This window comes from Manacus vitellinus, unplaced genomic scaffold, assembly GCF_001715985.3.
Source record: "Manacus vitellinus isolate BGI_N305 unplaced genomic scaffold, ASM171598v3 scaffold_3_pilon, whole genome shotgun sequence".
Taxonomy (NCBI): Eukaryota; Metazoa; Chordata; class Aves; order Passeriformes; family Pipridae; genus Manacus; species Manacus vitellinus.
Window position 1 is genome coordinate 9162628 of NW_021940535.1, and position 19259 is coordinate 9181886.

At 40.4% G+C, this 19259-nt stretch overlaps 1 protein-coding gene across 3 annotated transcripts in view; it reads right to left on the bottom strand.

The window, feature by feature from the left end:
* Positions 1 to 19259, bottom strand: part of BMPER (BMP binding endothelial regulator) — a 147464-nt gene that overhangs the window by 99942 nt on the left and 28263 nt on the right. For all 3 annotated transcript variants that reach the window (XM_018075933.2, XM_018075932.2, XM_018075931.2), the window contains 3 exons: positions 12672 to 12754; positions 11068 to 11158; positions 9793 to 9875 (listed from right to left, as the gene is read on the bottom strand). In XM_018075933.2, coding sequence (XP_017931422.2) covers positions 9793 to 9875; positions 11068 to 11158; positions 12672 to 12754 — 257 coding nt within the window. The remainder of the gene's footprint in view (positions 1 to 9792; positions 9876 to 11067; positions 11159 to 12671; positions 12755 to 19259) is intronic.

Below are 19259 nucleotides of genomic sequence, written 5' to 3' on the forward strand. Positions count from 1 at the left end.
TATATAATTACTTGCTGTTACCCCTGCTGTGCTGAATATTCAGGAAGCGAGAATGTGTCCTCCAAATGCCACAAATGCTAAAGCTTCAAATGATGCCCATTTTGAATATGGAGTAAAACCCTACAGCCCATACTTCAGGAGGCAGCTATTACTGTTGACCACAAGGAATGTAACACCACCACAGGGAAAGAAAATGCCTCCCTGGCTTAGCTTCCACAAGGTGTCAACTTTTATGGGTCCTGCTCCCATTTAGCTACTTTATAAAATGCTCACCAATTTAGAATCAGGCTCAGTCAAAAAGACAAAGTCACAGTAGCAGATGCTGGGCAGGTACTAGTGATAGGAGATTTTACATGTGCATTGTCAACTACAAAGAGCAGTGGAGAGCAGAAGATATAAAAACATAGGATTTTCCTTCCCTGCATAGTCCCAGACATACCCATACTTGCTTAAGTGCAGCACAAAAAAACCTAGATGGGAGAGTGTCAGGGAGGAATGGTAATTGCAGTAACCTTGGGGAATTGAAAAAACTGACCTCAAAAGACAGAGAGCAGGGCAGTTCAGCTGTCTACTGAAAGAATAAATAGGACATCAGTAACTAAGATTGCTAGGAAGAATTGCTATTCAGCTGCATTCAGGAGAAGGAAGTTATGCTGCCACTAGGAGAGGGGGCATTGAACAGACTGAGCACTGAAAAGCACAAAATCCTTACACTACTTGAAATGAATTCTTTTCACGTAGATTATCTCATTTTCAAAATTTTGTTGGGCATGTTGAATATTCGGGTGCAAGGCAGAGGATGGTAAAAGGAACAAGACTCTCCTCATTGTTATGAGGAGAGCCAGCTGAGGCTGGCTTCTTTTTTTCCTGTGAAGAAAGAAACTATTGGCAAGGGTACATCAGCTGCTGTCCTACTCTCAGAAAATCCCGGTGCTATGTTCTGGAGAAGGAAAAGAAAAAAGGGAAAAGAAACCATACAAAGCATGCAAGCTACTCAAATCCTTTTGGGCTCCAATGCCTCAAACACGAGATCTGAGCCTGCTGGAAATCTTGACTTTCAATTGCATTGACTCTGACACCCAAGTAGGGGTGGTAAAGAAATTTCCATGCCAATGATTTTAGCAGAAAATACTGAGTCATGCCACTAAACTCCAGCTTAAAAAAAAAAAATAAACCCAAACCAAAACAACACAACACACACACCACACACACACACACACACACACACACATCTGCTTTCTGTAGTAAATATCAATGCTTAGTTACAAAGTTTCTGGCAGAGACCTGAAAACTTCTTGGGTTTTCAATGAACCTTGGAATTGTCAAGTTTAATGGTGTTCTAGTCGTGTTTGGGACAGAAGTTTAGGTACCGTGGGAGCAGAACTTTCTGGAAGAAAGTTAAGCCATTCAGGCGATTTCTATTACTAGAGTTTTCTTATTCAGGCACCCCACAGTGGAAGCTGGGTGTTTACATCCCACTGCTGACTCTATTCAGATTGATGTAGCCACAGCAGAGTGCCAAGGATGCTATGATAGTTTGGCACCTAGTCAAATTTTATTTCTGACAGGTTAAACTGGAATAAGTAAATCACTGTCATGTCTCAAAGCCCTTTTTTTTTCCTTTTCTGTTTCCCATGTCTATTTTGACAGCCTATCCTGCACTCAGCCTAAAAGGATGAGCTGTATAAAATAGTTACAGCCTGTCACAATCCTGAAAATAATCTGCTGGATATCGTTTTCCTCCCCTTGACTATCCAATGTGTTTGTCTCTCATCATTAAATAATGCAACAAAAGCAGTAAATATGCTAACATTTAAAAAGTTGATGGAATCCAAGGAGCTTTGGCTAGCCTTTCCACATGACTGGTTTGTTTTAAGAAATGTTAATTTATCACATATCCCATCTGGAAAATAGTTTACCAGGTAGAGATGGAAACTTATTCCCTTATCAACATAAAATGTTTCAAGAGTAGAAAACAAAAACAGTGCCGTAGGATGCAGTAGAAAGAGCAAGGAGAATTTAGGCAGAGTGATAGTAAGTCAAAATGGAATTTGGCAACCACACTAGAGCTCCACAGCAATTCAAACTTAATGATCCCGAGTTTTGCTTTACATCTTCTATGAAATACGTTAAACATGAACAAAGTGAACAACAGAACACGAGTAACTAAAAATATTTAATACTACAATACCCAAAGTGATACAAGGTCAGACTTGAGAGAGGAGTGGAAAAGCTTCATCTTCAAAGCCAGGTTGCATAAGGCCTTGAGCAACCTGGTCTAGTGGGAGATGTCCCTACCCATGGCAGTGGGGGTTGGGACTGGATGATCTTTAAAGTCCATTCAAACCCCTTAACATTCTATAATTCTATGACAAAACAAAACTGAAACAATGTAACAATGTATTGTCTCTAATATTTTATTTTTATTTTTTGATTTTCAAAATCGGAAAGAGGAAAACAAGTAGGTGTTACGCAGCTCATTAAGCTCTCATGTAAATTCATTTAGCAGGACTGTGTATAATATACCAACTTGTCTAAGGACACAGAGGGCTGTGTGCAAGTTTAAAATCATTAACTACTGTTATCTGATAACAAGCCCCAAACCTGTGACATCCAAGTTTATTAAAACTGAAAGGGTGACAAACATGAAATCCAAGCACTCCTATTCTTCTCAGCCTTTCCTTCATTGTAGCACCAGCCAGAAGGGGTTTGGACTATCCATAAAACATTTGGCAAACAAAGCCCCTGTTAATTGACAAGCTATTGCTTTTACTGCTTCCTACCACAACTTGTGGGAATCTTTTAGACTCAAATCAATTCTGCACACAAGCGTTCCCACGAGATGCCACACACATTCCCATTTAAAGCCACTTACGAGAAGTGCTACAGCCATCTCTGGTAAAACCTTTGTCTTCGCTGGCACTTCTGAAAACACGCGCAACCCTTTCATCTCCTGCTGGCCAGCAGGTTCTTGTTTTGCTTGTTTGTTTGCTTATTTACCAGGTTCTTTGTTTTCTGCCATCTTACTGCTTTGCTTTTCCTCTAAGATAGATCCTTGCCTTTGCTAGGAGCAACTTACAGCAGAGATGTTTGCAATCTTCACTGCACCCCAGTGCCAATAAAAAACAGTCAGAAGCTGCCTATTAACAGCTCTCCTTTACTGTTAAAGCTCTGAGTACTTAATTCTTCTTTGTCAATAGGAACAATTAATCTCAGCCTGTTAATTAGGAAGAGTTTAACAAGACAGGGGATAGATACCTTACAGCGTAAGCTATTCCTTTGCTCTCAGGAACGACAGCAACCTGCACTGGTGGTATAAGCCCTTATTATCATCATTTAAAAGTGGTCAGCCTGCATTACTGTTTTCTTGATATGCTTTAGGAGTGAAAAATCCATCCTGCTCTGTGTATTCATTTCCTTTAGATGACAAGAAGTCCTGGACATTTTTCCTCTGTACTGCAAGAGGTTGTTCATGCAATGCACAGTTCCAGGGCGTTGTTAATCAGCATTTACTTGGGCCCTTCAGGTACACAGGAAGCCTTAAGTCTTTCACGGCTTCTAGTATCACTTAATTCACTAATTACCATAATATCATCTTGGATCATAAAACTGCAAAGACAGTCTCTGTCTAAACAAGAGCCTTATAAAGGCAGAGCTCCTTCCTCCAATTCCTCAGTGTTTCCACCCTCCTGCTCCGGCAGGAAAAATTCTCCGCAGAAATCTGTCAAATCGGACTTTCATCTTTCTTCACATTCTTTTTTCATACTCTTTTCTCTTAGGGACAGAAATACATGTCCTTAGGACATAAAGTACAACAGGTACTCATCTTTGACTGCTGCCGATACATGCCATCTCAGAAATAATAACTGGATAGTGCTACCTATGTGAAACGAAGGAGAAGAAGGAAGAGCAGCTGGAACCCCTCTGACTGCACACCAAGAGGAACATGGAACATGCTGCAGCATGGAAGGTAAATTTGAGCTGAATTCTGCAGGGTACGAAGGGCAAGCAAAAGGCTCTGAAGAAGGAAGGGATACGAGAAAGATGCTGCTTTTCTGGGTCCATGATCCTTAAAGAATAATCTAGACTTTCACAGAGCTGCTCCATATCTCTATTCCCCTCAAAATGTGCCCAAACTGGGCACAGTCTCTTGCTGTACAGAGAGACTCATTTGATTCACACCAAAATTAAAAGTATGATGAAGAGTTTCTGCAGCCTGACCTGGGAATACACTTGGACTAGGTGGGCTAGGAAGCTCTGTAGGTAGGAGAGATGTAGGGCAAAATTCAAACATCCATGGAGGGAGAAAACGAGACCTTGCCACAGAAAAACGCTTTCTAATGTCTGAGATTTTAAGTGCTTATGAATATGAATAATTTACACTGAATAATTACACTAAATTATGTCCACTTGCACTGCTATGCCACAGTTTACTTCTATTTCAGAAAAATTGCTATTAATTTAATATTAAATATTAACATTTAATTAATATTTAATATTAATATTAAAGTTTTTAACTTTACTCCATTACTTTTATTAAAATTATTTTTTATCTTTTTGTCAGACACATTTTTTGAGAGAAATCAAAAGAAAGATTAAAAATGGCTATGCATCTCAATCAGATAAGAGAAAAAAAAAGCACTGTTTTTAAACATTCTTTTTTAATGTCCAAACTATTTTCTTTGAACTTTGATCTTCAAAAAAATTAAGGGAATTTAATATTTCAGACATGGAACATGTACTGTACAATCCCCGTGGAAGTAGGTATACTTTTTGAAGCCTGAAGAAAATCAGATTTAAAAAAAAAAAAAGTAACAGGAGACTGTCTATGGTTCCATGCAGCTTTATTTTTCTTGCTAAAGTTTAGTATATACCAAGTCCTTGGCTACCTGTGCAGCCATACTTCACATACCTGGAAGACTGGGGTTTTATTAGGCTATTGAGAAAGTCAAACTTTCTAACGTTGCAAAAAATCTGCGCACAAACTTCTAGGTGGTTCCCAGAGACACAGTGAGTAACCCTTACTTACTGGTCTTCATTTGCATCCACCCATAGGCCAACCACTTCTACTAATGTCTCTAACTTTGAGGATGTGAACACTCCTCCTAGCAAAAGATCAACTCTTTGCTTCTTCACCCCTACACACAACTCCTTAGCCCCTGAATGGGGGCAGACAGTGTCTGCTGGAGTTTGGAGCTGAATCAAAGCAGCTGAAGTACAGGGAAATTTGGGAAGATCAGCATTTGGCTCTGCACTGAGGATGGAAATTTGAATTTGAATTATACATTTAACTGCATGCTCCTCTGAATTTCCCAGTAGACTGGTGTTCCTCCCCCACAGTCTACTGTAATGGGAATGTATTCCAACAGCTCCCAATACCAGTTAAAGCCAGGCCTTTAAAGCAGTATCAGGGTACTTAATTACCCAGCTGACTGCAGGGGCAGGATCAGTCTTGGCTATCTTCAGCCATCTCTGAGGCCAGGGAGCTGGGTAGGCTCCCTCTCTAGTTAGTGGAGGAAGATAAGCATCTGCATAGAGTAATCCATCCCACCTCTTTCTCTCTCTGTCTCTCTCTCTCTCTCTCTCCACTAACTGAAGAGGAGTTCAGATAAGTAGTTCAAATCAGATACATTACTTCTGAATAGCTGGAGCTAGAGAAGATGAATTCCACTCTCAACATACAAAACACATATGTAGTTTTTCATTACTTATCACAGTCTAAACGCCTGTTACTCACTGATTTAGAAACAGATTTTTCTTGTTGCAATTCCCTTTCCTTTGTGCAAAACTTTCGCTATTCAGTTTTTGCACCCTAACACTCAGGAATATAAGCGACAAGACGTTTCTTGCACGCACACACCCACAAGTGCACCTGCAGACCAGTAGCTGTGTGCGTCCCGAGTCCCCCTGAGCAGCAGTGTAAAAGCCTCCAATGGTGCAAAGGAGATTGAGCAGAAGCTGCTTTTCGATTCAGTTCTCCAAGGGCCCCAAATCACCATGCTCTGCTTGCAGCCATTTGGGTTTCACTTGTTCCAAATCATTTTGGAAGAGCAGCTAAGAGGCCAGCATTGCTTTTGTGAAACAATGCCGTTTGGGGACCAAACGCGCATAACCACCCTGCCAGTGGCTGTCCCCATGATCTGCTTCCCTGAAGGACAGACACACGATGCCACCTTTCCCACTCCCAGCTCTCAGCCATCTCAGCAATGCCGTAATCCAGCCTCCAATCATTTCCCACGCAGGTCCGCTTCCCTCCTCCCTGCAGGGGTGTGGAGGAAGGCATGTCCTGGGCCGTGGCGTCTCCATAGTGCTGCGCGCTCTCAGCATGGTGGTACCTCGTACCGCCGCATGCCTCGCATGCCGAAACGCGCAGCGCCCATGCTCTGGGTAACAGTGCTGAGAGTCAAAAGGGGCTAGTTATGAGTTTGGATACTACCATTTAGAGATAAGCTTCTCCATGGTTACCTCTCTCACACAAGGTCACTTTCCTGCCAAACCTCCTCTCCTCCCTCCCTGGCTCTCTCTCCTCCCCCTCCACTTTTTTTTTTTTTTTCCAAACGTGCTACATCAAAAGAGAAAATGAAAACATTTACGATAATCACAGTCTGACTATTTTAATGCAGGCTGTAGGAAAGGAAACATGTAAGCCAAGTGCTCTTACTGTGCAAGCAGAAACACACTCTCGACCTCATAAAAGTAGTATCTGAGAAATAACACTTGATTAAAGCAGCCAGTCCTTCATTTAAGTAGGTGCTTATGGTAGGGAAAATAGCCAAGGTTTCTCTAGAACAGGCTGCTGTCCTATCACGAAATGCAGGAACAAGCCAGACAGCTGAATTACTGCAAGACAGCTGGGTTTCAGCCGGGGTGTGAGGAGATCCCTATTATCCCATCCACCTTTTCTACACAAATGCCTCTCCCCAGAGAAACTGAGTCATTAAAAGCCAGCTCGTTCACTCCTGACAGGCAATATGCATTGAGTGAGAGGTGATACATTCTCATTTTCAGCAAGAAATCTTAGTCACCCCAAGGAGCAGCTCGCTTAGGAGAGTGGTAATGGAATACAGGGCCTTTCATCTCCGCCTCGCTGCCGCAAGCACAGCCTGAATCGGTAACAACCCAAAAGTTATTAGTTAACGGTTTGTTTCAGTGACCTCCATTAAATGAGTTTGCTGGGTTTGGTCTGGTTTTCAGTAGACAATAACTAGAACTACAATTGGTGTTAAGCAGAAACTATATTAATGAGTTAAGTGCCTGGCGGGTAAGGACTGAGTGAATTGCCCAGGCATGGCTGTGCCATTGCTTTCTCTAACCTTTGCAGAGCACATGGGAAGCTCTGCAACTGACCAGCCTGCTTCACCAAGACAAGGATCCCCAACTCCCAAGATCCCCATTTTGTCCTCAATTGCATAAAAAATGTGTCTTAAAAACAAACAATTAAAACCCTCCCAACATCTTAACAATCATTTCACGTTCTTTAGGAGCTCAGTAGTACCTAATAGGCACCACTTTGAGCTGAAAATACCACAAACTTGAACAACACAAGAGTTTTCCAAAGATGGGGCCCAACAGTCAAGGCCTCCTGACATGTACTGATTTTTGAGTGCATCATTTTGCAAAAATAAAATTCAGGTTTTTTAAGTAATTCCTTATTTTAATACATTTAGAGAGTGCAGATCAATGCTACATCTCTCCAGGAAAACAAATAACAGCCACCCCTCTTTACTTTCTTCCTATTCAATGCTGTCTGCAGTCCCAAGTCAGAACTACCCCTTGGAAAGTGATGGCCTATGGAGTCCAGAATAATCCACCATTAGAAAAGTTTACTCCTGAGTAAAATGCAAAATTTACTCTAAAGTGAAAGGGGTTGGAATCCTTACACACACACATCCTCAAAATACCTTAGCAGTAATTTGTGTTACTTCCTCTCCCACATTTCCATGAAAGACTTGCTAAATAGTTACAATCTGAAATCCCAGAAGAAATCTAATTTGGGGTGAGGAGCTTCCTTTCATGTGGACAGCTTACAGCCCATCACCCACAAGCCTGCTCCCATCACATGACTAGATAGGTATCTTTAAATAAGGCATCCATCCACCAACTGCTTAGATAAGAGATTCACTGGAGACCCATTCCAAAAGGGAATGGATGCAAAGCAGGCAGCAAACCACTATCACAAGCCCTAAGGATGCTCCCATTATTTACTTCAAATTTAATTCTATAGGTTCAAATTCTGAAGGAAACTGGCAAGAGGGTAAAAGAAAGGCTTTGCAAAGAGAGGGATGGGAGGTCTGGTGTGGCTCACGCATAGATGGCATTTCTTTGGCTGTCAGTAAGATTCAAAATGAGAGCTGGACTCTTTATACAGATGTCATTAACATCCAAAACAATCATGCTGTCTTTCTTGGAAGTTAAGCCTCTTGCTTGAGGCTTTAAATGTGTTACTCTCAGTAGTTGATGTGTTTCCTTCCCTAACATAGCTGATACTAGTAACTGTCAAGGTAAGATCCTCAGGTGGGACCCTATATTCCTATATTTCTTTATATTGCTCTCCCTAAAGATCTCCCACCCCCCATGCTCTTCTCAGCACAGTTGCTTTTGATATTTAGAGAACAAAGGAAAGTTGATCAAGGAGATGTTGGCACACCAGTAACTGGGCAATAGGCAATATCTGTACAGTATTGATGAATGAGCAAAGCACAACCTAAAAAGAATTGAGCATTTCTCCACAAACTTCTCAACCACTCAGACCTGCCTTCCCCTGGGGAACATAACTAAGGAAAGCCAGAGCTGCTCTACAGCTGAACTGAAGTGAGAGGGGGACCCACCAGGTACACAGGGAGCAATGGTTCTCAGCCTGGGACAGAAGGCATTTGGCAGAGCAGGAGACCAGGGTGTATATCACTGTGACATGAGTGGTGGCATATTTTCATTATTACAGGATTAAAATTAAAAAAAAAATAAAATACCTGAACACCCTTATCTCCATAGAAACAGTAATGATATAGTGTGAATTAATTTTGCAGATTACCAGCAATTTTTCCCCACAAAACAGCCTAAGTTCTCTGTAGCAGCTTCATTAAACGTGTGCCTATGTATAAATATATACTAGTTTTTGAAGTCCATCTTTCCTCCTTTTTTTATTTTATTTTCCTGATGCAGGAGAACCATGTCTGGTACTGACAAATCTCTCAGCATTCTACTGAAATGTAAAGTTCCCCAGCCTTGCATATTCTGCTGATAACCAGTCCACAAATTGCAACAAAAGCAGTGATCTGAACTTTGCATTTTACTTGTCTCACAGATTACAGCAATGAAGTCAAAGTTATTTACCCCAACTCATACAGTATTATCTTTTAACTTAATGGAAGTGAAAAAGAAGCCTGTGCTCTTTATCCAAAGGATGCAGTTATTACTTCCTCTCTATATTGTTGCTAATCAAGAATAAAATCCAGGATGCTTTTCATTAAGCATCAAGCCAAAAAATCCAGCTTTTTGTCTCCTCCTGCATGATCCCATCACAGAAAAAGCACCACTAATTCAACAGATCAGCCCTTTCCCAAATATCTTGCTTCATCTGCATACAGTGTAAGGTCACAAAAAATATTATAAACTCAGAATGTGAGCGATACCATGTATTAGTGCCACAAATTCTTTAATATAAACCCAAATTCCAAGAGAAGAATGCATAATAGTGTTGAATTCCTTATATTTTTTGCTTTGTTATGGCAATAATAATGTGCCTTTTGAAGTTCAGACAGGGAGATACAATGCCAAAAGGCAAATACTTACAATACAAGAGCACTTGGTACATTTATTTCCTTGAGGCCTAAATTCTTCTCCTTCATCGTAAAGTCTCCCTTCAAATACACAACCTGGAAAACAGCATTTGAATAAGTTTAGCTCAAGGTAGCATGCTGCCTTTTCTCTATAACACACCCCACTGCAGAGCAATATGAAAAACAAATCATACCATCCTCTCTAATACAGTATCACAGAATCACAGAATCACAGAATCATACAGGTTAGAAAAGACCTCCAAGATCATCAAGTCCAACCTTTGTCTGGTCACTACCTTGTCAACTAGACCATGGCACTAAGTGCCATATCCAGTCGTTTCCTGAGCACCTCCACAGATGGTGACTCCACTACCTCCCTGAGAAGTCCATTCCAATGTTTAACAACCCTTTCCATGAAGAGATTCCTCCTGATCTCTAACCTGAACCCTTCCTGGTGCAGCTTGAGGCTATATCTTCTTGTCCTGTCTCTAGTTTCCTGGGAGAAGAAACCAACCCTCACCTTACTACAACCTCCTTTCAGATGGCTGTAGAGAACGAATCACTTCAGAAGAATACAAGTCACTTCAGAAGCCTTAACAAATCCTTAAAAATCCCTAAATGTCTTTTTTGGGGGGAAAGAAAAAATCGTTCTGTAACAGAGAAATTTGCACCAATGAAGTAGAGGCTAGGTCAAGTCTTCCATTAGAAGTGGCTTTAAAACACTTTTTTAAGCTGTTTGCTTTTTACTAACTTATTCTTACTCCCTGGGTTTATATTAGATGTTGGCAGATACTACAACTAATCAAAATATAATAAAACCATTAGATCACAACTGGAGTAGTGTTTGCCTACAAAACTTCTATTAAAATCAAATCAGCCTCAAAAAAACATGGTAATTTGCCTCTGTGTTTCACAAAGGCAACCCACTCCCATTCCCCTTCAAAAAGTGAATCTCCTTTTTTTAGGATTACTCTTATACTTTCCCTCTAACAAAATCATGGTCATCAGCCAGGCAAACCCAGCTGACAGACCCCGTGAAAAATTACATGAATACATCTGTGGATATTGCCACAGGCTATTGCCTATGTATCCCTAGTTTGCATGTCCTCTACTAAAAAGTATTAAGCGGGCTCTTCTTGTGTCATTTTGTGCATTGCAAGTCACCAGCCCACATTTTAGTAACTGGTTAGATACAGCAGAGAAGTTAGAGGCAACCTCGCAGGTAACACTGGGTATCATTAGAAATACAGTTGCACATGTAGAACAGCATTTTCCCATAAAATCTCACCTGGACACACAGGACAACACATTCCCCTGAGTCTGGAAGGGTTTTTGCAATGAACAACACACTGTACTTCTGACTCCACTATCACTCCTTCCTGTAAAACATGCAGATCAGACACGTTCATTGTTAGCACTGTGGTTGCTTGAACAAGCAAAAAAATCCCATTTACTAGCAGTACAATTAAAGCCCAGCACATGCTGCAAAGCACTGGATTTCAAAACCTCTTTTTCTCTGTACCTGCTGCCTGGTATCATGATTTGGGTTAATCCACAGTCAAAAGATCCACTTGAGTCTCCCTGACTCCAGGCACAGGATTTGCCTTAAAATGCATCAGGTAAGAAATCTAGCATCCTCTTAGGAAAAGGAATCCTGCTTTATCAGGAATCCTTAACCTCGGTAATCTGCCATGCAGCTCTCGTGAAAACAGGCCAGACACAAGGCATTCTCCTCCCTCTCCCATTGGATGAAAATAGACTTAGAAAGCAGATAAAAGCATCTTGTTCTGTAGAGGGGAGACACTTATCTTTGATGTTTTGCCTGATAAGTATTAGTAAATTAACATTTCCTGTACTTATTCCAGAAGTCAAGAGTCCTCCTGAACAAATCTGGGTGTGAGGTTCTGTGCCCAAAAGGCTGTTACCTTTTTTTTTCTGCTTGCAGTTTTGCTGTTGGAAGCAAGGGAAAACTTTTTCAAATGTGTGGATCTAGGGTAAACAGGACCACCCAGTTTTGCATTTAGACACTGAAACAGGCAATAAGGAACTGATACTTTCATGCAGCATATCTAAATTCACATAGTGAGTATCTTTTCATGAAGTGCAAGGATACAGAATACTGCTGCTCCAACTTCAGTCTTCTCAGTGTACTCATCTTTAAAAATGCAGGTGGGTTTCACAGAGCAGAAGTATTACAGAACAAGAGAAAACCATGAAACTCTGTTCTGTTAGTAGAAGCTCTTCATACTCATTCATCTCTCCTCCTTCTAACTGCCGTTCTTAGTAGCTGCCTGAGTGTTATTATTAAAACCAGCTCAAATTGTCATCAAAATGGCAGACCTATTCACAGAGAGAAACTAAAATTGCCGACATAATTACTTGGTTTGAATCTGAAAATCAATAATCTTGAAAATGTTATGGTTGCAGATAGGCAAGCTACCAAAAATACCACCGTGTTAACAGTGTGGGAGCCCAGGAAATGAAGATCTGGTTGTGGGTTTCTCTTAAAAAACGTCCCAGGTAAAACCCAGGGATGCATACACACAGGAGTGTCCAATTACTAAAATAATTTGTATCTCACAAAAGGCTTAGCATGCTGGAAAAAAAAAAAGACATATTTCAAGGTCAAGATAGCAGGAAATGGCATGGCTGTGTACCTCTCCTTCAGTAATGTTAAGGTATGAGGGTACTCAAGTCATTTAAAACCTATCCTTCTGAATGTTTGGTTATAGCTGGCCACATCTGAGTGGATTTAAATTAGTTTAAATTCAAAGTCCATATTGTGCTTTGGGTATAAAATATTTCAGGTTATTTGGACCGGATAAATGAAGGTTCAGAATTTCCTGGGAAAAGCTTACAACTCAATTAGCACAATGTTTATGACATCCTTACCTGGCACTGGTATGTAACACAGGGATTGCTAGGGAGGTGCCATTTCATAGAGCTGTTGTACGTCCGTCCTTCAAAACTGCAATCTAGAGGACGAGACAGAAGCACATCAGTTCCGTTGAATGCAATCTCGTGGGGGCTGCTGATGAGGATCATAGAGCAGCATCCTAAATGTAACCTCCACTCTCCCCTGGGTTAACAAAAGAGGTAGAGATGAGAGCTGGCACTAACAAGAAGGATCGTGTCCTGGGAGGGTGGCAGCAGTGCTTCCCTGAACATCTGCTGCTGATGCATGACGGGCCAAACTCCTTACTAACTCTGACTGCTCAAGAAAACCAAAATCAGTGACAATTTACTTAAAAACAAATGTTAGTGTTTATTGTGCAGTCCATTCTTGAACTACTCAGTCACTCATGCACTTGAACAACGAGAGGGAGGAGAGAGGGTAAAAGAAGAGCTGGAAAAAGCATTCACTATCCAGCTTGGCCATGTTATCTTCATCCATTAACCAAAGCCCTTATGAGAGCTCTTCAGCAAGTGCAGCTCAGCATGGATGAACTGACATTGGCAGAGCTACCTCTGTCCTATGCCTTTTCACTTTCGTGACAGAAGGGATCACCATCCACATAAACTAAAAGCAGTGGAGGCATTTTGGAGTCCCATAGGGCTTGACTTTATATGTCTTTGTACGCTGTATGACAACTTTGTTAACAGAAAACAGGTTCGCTTGCCCCTGCACTGGATCAGCCTACATTTTTTTGTGCAACATGAAGTTTCATAGAGCCATTTGGAAAACAAACAAACGCCAAAACAAACATTAATTTTCACATTTTTATTACATGTTCCTACCAGTTTCCCTTCCCACTCTTTTGCTGTTTTCTGGTATTTTGCAAAAGAGAAAACCAAAAAAGAACAAAAAGAAAATAAAATAACTCTCTAGAGAAGCAAAACTAGAAAATACTTATAAAGTAGAAATGAAATATTTGGTTTTTTAAAAGTTATCTTATTAAAGCAAAATTGTTTCAATTAGAAAAATTCTTTGGAGACCAAGAATGTTTCAGAGAAAAATTTTACAAGCACACATACCCCATTTTCTGTGGAAAAATGTCCATTTTCCATTTAGTTTTTTTTCCATTTTAGGTTTTTTTACTAGCGTATTTTACTCAAAATTATCTCGATAAAAGAGCCCATGAAATCAACAGGATTCTTGCCAAAGACTTGCCACATCCTACTTTAGCAACTACTCTAAGTCACTCTCTGCTGTGTTGGTGCACTGTCCTGCTTTGGGCTACATTTTACATATTTTGGAAAATAAAGGCAATTTATCAGCCCTACACCAGTAAATCTTTCAGGCCACTATATAAGAAAACTCAGAGGTCACAGCTCTGAAGTGAGGAGGAACTTAAAATCCCTATAAAATCATTCTGAATTCAACACAAAATTTAAAGGAAACATGATATATAAAGATCATTTGCAAATGTGTTCACTGCCTCTAGTTAAGATCCTATACAACAGAAGAGTTGTACTTCAGTATTTGCAGTATTTAGAAAAATTTTTTCCAGGCTAAATACAGAGTAACACAGAAGAAATCTGTAGATGCTGAGGCTATTTCACTTACCCAAGCTGAAAGAAGTATGTTTTAAAAAGAGTTGATCAGTAGTCTGAGAGCTGGCTATGATTTCATCTTTGACAAATACTAGAAGGTACAAGGTATACACACGAATCTTGTATTTTTTAAGTAGCAAAGCCCCTATGACGTGATTTGTTCAGATTCTTAGTGTATTAAATACAGTTCTCTGAGCTCTCATACATGCAGGCCAACATGTCAAGAGAGAAGCATGAAGCCCTATACTCCTCTTACATGTTTTGAAGTCCCGTTCTGAAAAACACTGAGTTAATCTAAAAGCACAGTCTCGCTTGCTGCTCGCTACAAACACTGATGAATGCAGAGCCGGTTCAATGTGTTTTAACATCCTCAAGTTGCAGAAGCCTAGGTCATACTGATCCCAATCCAAGAAACAGTTTACAAGTGTGCAGGACACTCAAGATGGAACAAGCCGCGTTGTTAAATATCCATGTGCATGTTTTACCAGAACCAAGATCAAGGGCCAGGCTGGAAACCAGCAACTGCAAAATACCTTGCATATTTGCTCAGCAATTATGTTTTTTAATTTAAAATGTTTCCTCTATAAGAAAGCTAATGATCCTGGGCTAATCTGCATGTACAGATGCGCATATTAAACTGAAACTTTCAGTTCCAGGATTACTCTGGTCAACAAAGCATGAAGGTGGTGTGTCCATACAGTCTGCACTGCTCTTGCCTGAAGTGCATATCCAAGCTATGCTATAAAATCCTCTGCCCTGCAGCACAAGTCATTGTCCCTATGGAAAGCAGAAAAGGAATGGCACACCATATGTAACCATGGCAGGTAGAGCTTGCAGGCAGCAAAAGGGAAATTTAGAAATGAAGACCAGGATGGAAAAGTCTGCAGAAGCATTGGAGATACTAAGATTGCTCTTCAGCTTTGGCATGGGCCAGCAGGTTGAATAAGGGAGACAGAGCAGCACCCATCCAACGCCAATGCGAGGCATGGTGGGAGCTGGATTTCAGCAGATGCTCAGTTGAGGAAAACAGCATGATGGAAGGGGAGAATTTGCCAGTAACACAAGCAGTCTTGGTGAGAGATGGGGGAAAGCTGAATGGCAAGCAAAACTGAAAAGGGTAAGAAAGGAGTGCTTTACAATCTCTGGGTGACACTTTAACCTGTCTCTGACCAGAGGTGTGCCCTGACACTCTGCCCTTTGGATGCCCTAGAGCTACACCCACCACTCACTCTTCAAAAGGAAAAAGAAACAAAGCCCACATACCAGCTAGTTTTTCTCAACCTCACTTTCAATGTACAAATCTCTCAGCTGACACCTGCAAACATACAGCCAGACTTTCCCAGCCCCACTACTCATGGTATGGAAATTTCCAAGCCTCACTTAAATTCAACTGAGTCAAACCTGCCTCATTCTATGTGCCAGATCAGTCAAGCCATTCTGGCTCATCCATGGTTCAAGGTCCCTCATCTTTGCCTTGGAAGGTAGCAGTCACTGAGTATTTCGTGTTCAAAGGCATCAGCAAAGTCCCTGATGTCAATTTCCAAAACAGAATATGATGGAACATACTTCAAGTTCCTAAAAGTCTTTTTAAAGTGCTTTTTATTCCCTCAAAGCCCCTTGGAAATATTAGTACGTTAACTTACTGTCTCCATCCACCATTTGAAAGCGCGAGCAGAAGAAAAGAATAAATTAAGAAAGTTGAGAGCTTAGGACGATCACTTAAATGCCATCCCCTTACTTCTGCCCGAATACCTAATTAAAACAAAACTTTTTAAAAAAAGGGCCACAGAAGAGGTTTTCAAGAAGGTAACCCAAAAAGCCTGAGAATGCTCAATGGAGTATGTGAAAAGCAACAGATTTGACATTAATAAGTAAATTTGATCCTGAGTCATATACCCTACCCTATAAGGAAAACCTTTAGGATTCCACATATGGAAGGAAGTTAAATATCAATGGTCTACATCTATTTTAAAAGAGTCAAGGCGATTCATATCAGCAAAGGAGTGTGTCCTGATTTTTTAGTCTTTCCTGCTTCTTTCTTTAAGAATAGTTGGTGTTTTATTAATGTAAAATATTAACTTTCAGCTAGTTGCAGGTTTTGTTGCCATTACCTCCTTCAATCCAAATATTTCAGATAAGTCCTGGATAAACACGCAAGCCTAAAGTGGCTTATCTGAATCAAACCAAACCACTGAATACTTTGAAGTTTGCATACACAGTGGAAACTAATGTTAATTACTTTCTAGTCACCTCGTAAAGGCAAAATGATCCTCTAGACTTGAGTCCTTCCAGTATGAAAAAAAATTATGCTGAAATAGTTAAATAACTTCTAATTTGTTTATTTGGCAACTTTGTTTCAATGTTACGCATGCCATACTTGGGCACCTTAGTTTCAAACATAATAAATCAACCTTCGGCCAATTTAATTCAAAAGAACAATTTAATTCCAAAACAAAAATCCTCACATAAAATTGGACTGGAATAACAAAAGAGGCAAATTATAGCAGATTTTGTTATTGGCATGTAGACAAGTTGATGATCAGGAAGCCATTTGTCTTTCCAAATCCTGCAGTTCTGATAAATGACCCTTTTTTCTTCTTCCCCAGACACCCCAGCACATAGCACCATCATGAAGATAGGGAAATTGACTGTAAGAGACAGTTTAGTAGTGCTAAAGCTCAACCAGTGTCCTCAGCAGTTCATTAAAAACAACGCTTTATTACTCAATTTGACATTGCCTAATAAGATTCCAGAAGAGACTTGTGCTTATTTTAGGCTAATGAGAATTTTATAGACAAGTCATTTCCTTATTCTCCCAAGAGAAAGTGATAGATTGGTGCACAATAGACTAGCTCCCCATCCCTCATTTCTTCAGCATCTTTCTTCTCCTATTAAGTCTTTTTTTGCTTTCCTCCACTTTCTATTTAAAAAAGTAACCTCTCTATTGGCATGGAAAATAAACATTAGGAAAAAGAAAACAGTCAGAAGACATGTTTTATTTAGTGTTTGATAAATTATTCCTCAGGGAGGTATCCAGGCATGCTAACACTAAATACCAGATCTAGCCAAACAAAAAACAACTAAAACCACCCCCCCAAAAAAAAAACTTGCACATTCTGCAGTATTTCCCTGGCATGAAATCTGTTGGTCACAATGAAAGAATTGTGAATCACACATACACCTATTATAAAATATATTTTCATATTTCTTAGTGATGGTAAAGCCATTGACAGCTACCAGAAAATTAAACTTCCTTTTGAGTAACCCTGGTCTTCATTTGTCAACACAGAAGCATGAAAATGTATACAAAACCTCCCATGCTTATCAAGACCAGCTCTAAACAGTGAAAATCCAACTCTTTCCTCTGTGACTGAGTACAAGTAAACCTATTTGCAGCTGAGCCATCACAACTACAATACCCAAGGGATACAAGGCACAGGGACCATATAAAGGGTACACAACACAGCAGAATAAAGTGGCCATGGGGGTGAGCTGTTCTGGTTCACAGGCATATGATGCAAAGCTGAGAAAATAGCAGCAGAAACAAACACATCAACTCCTCCCAGTGCTGTTTTTGCCCCCTGCACCCCACTGGAACTGAATTTCACCTTCCCAAATGTCTTACGTTCCATGAATGTATGTATAGGGTGAAAAAAGTCACTCTGCAGGGTTCCGAAGAACCCAGTGATCCAAAATGCCACAGAGTTAGAGCTGCCACTGAATCTTGAGCTGACACTTAATGTGCTTGCCAAACCTGGCACCTGGAGAACTGTTATCTCTCATGGTTATGAGCTTTTTCACGAATGATGTTGCTTGGTGGCACAACTATTTGCCATTTACACCCAGTTTCTTCATACCAGCAAAATCATTCATGATCAGCACAGCTTGCAGCTTCAAAGTCAAATACTGAAAGAAATTCTTATTCCAGTATTACATGTCCTAAAACATTTATCATGTTGTTCCAGAGAAACATAGTATTTAAAAACATTAAAATAAAAATCTGGGTAACTGATATTTGACTGCAAAAGTATTTATGACAACACGACAAAACAGTTCATTAGAAGTTTCTTACATAAATGGAAAATTATATTCAGTAAGGGAATATCCAAAATTCTAGGTGCTACTGAACACAATAGGATATACCAGACATTCAAGGGATATCAAAAGTATATGCAAGACCTTTGCAAGAAGAGTCAACCCAAAGGAAGAATGGAGAGATAGAGACCTTTTCTTAGGCATAACCATAAGTAATTAAAACTGGCATCAGGATTATACTGGGTGGTACTGTCCCTGATGGCTATGTGTCACTGCTTCAAAATCTCTGCCTTTGCTTGAAATACAAAGCTAAAAACTGAATGAATGCTGACATGGACCCGTACTTCCAGCCTCAAGAAAAAGGCCTCCTGATTTGGAGCTGGAACGCATTACCAAGAGGCTCAGAAGCAGTGGGAAAGACCAATAGAAAAGTTAAGACATCTTTTCCCTTAACCAGTCTCTGACAGATGCCAGGACTAGATTATTCAGGTGAAGGTGAAAAAGACCTTTTAGGAAAATATCTATATTGTCTTCCCATCCGATCCCATCCCCGTCCATCGATGTTATCATCCCTTGTCTCTGAGAGCTTGCCTTAAAGCATGCAAGGGTGGGCTGCAAGTTAGAGGGCCCCACACAAAGGTCCCCTGTTAGTCTTACAGCAGCACACCAAACTGGTATTGGCATCTCATACTAGGGGTGTCCACAGTGAACAAAGTGACAAATGTATATATGGATCCTCTAGGGCATTAGTAGAGAGCCAGAACACCGATAATCTTATAACCTCCCTCTAACTCCCTTTGCAAGCCAGTCATAATAGCTGAACTTGGCTGTTGAAATGAGTTGAAATCCTCAACCACAGTATTTGATAGCCTTTCCAAGAAATGCACAATTAACTACAATAGTTTTGGATATTCAGTATTCAGGGGACCTAGCACTGCTGTTGCCTGGGTT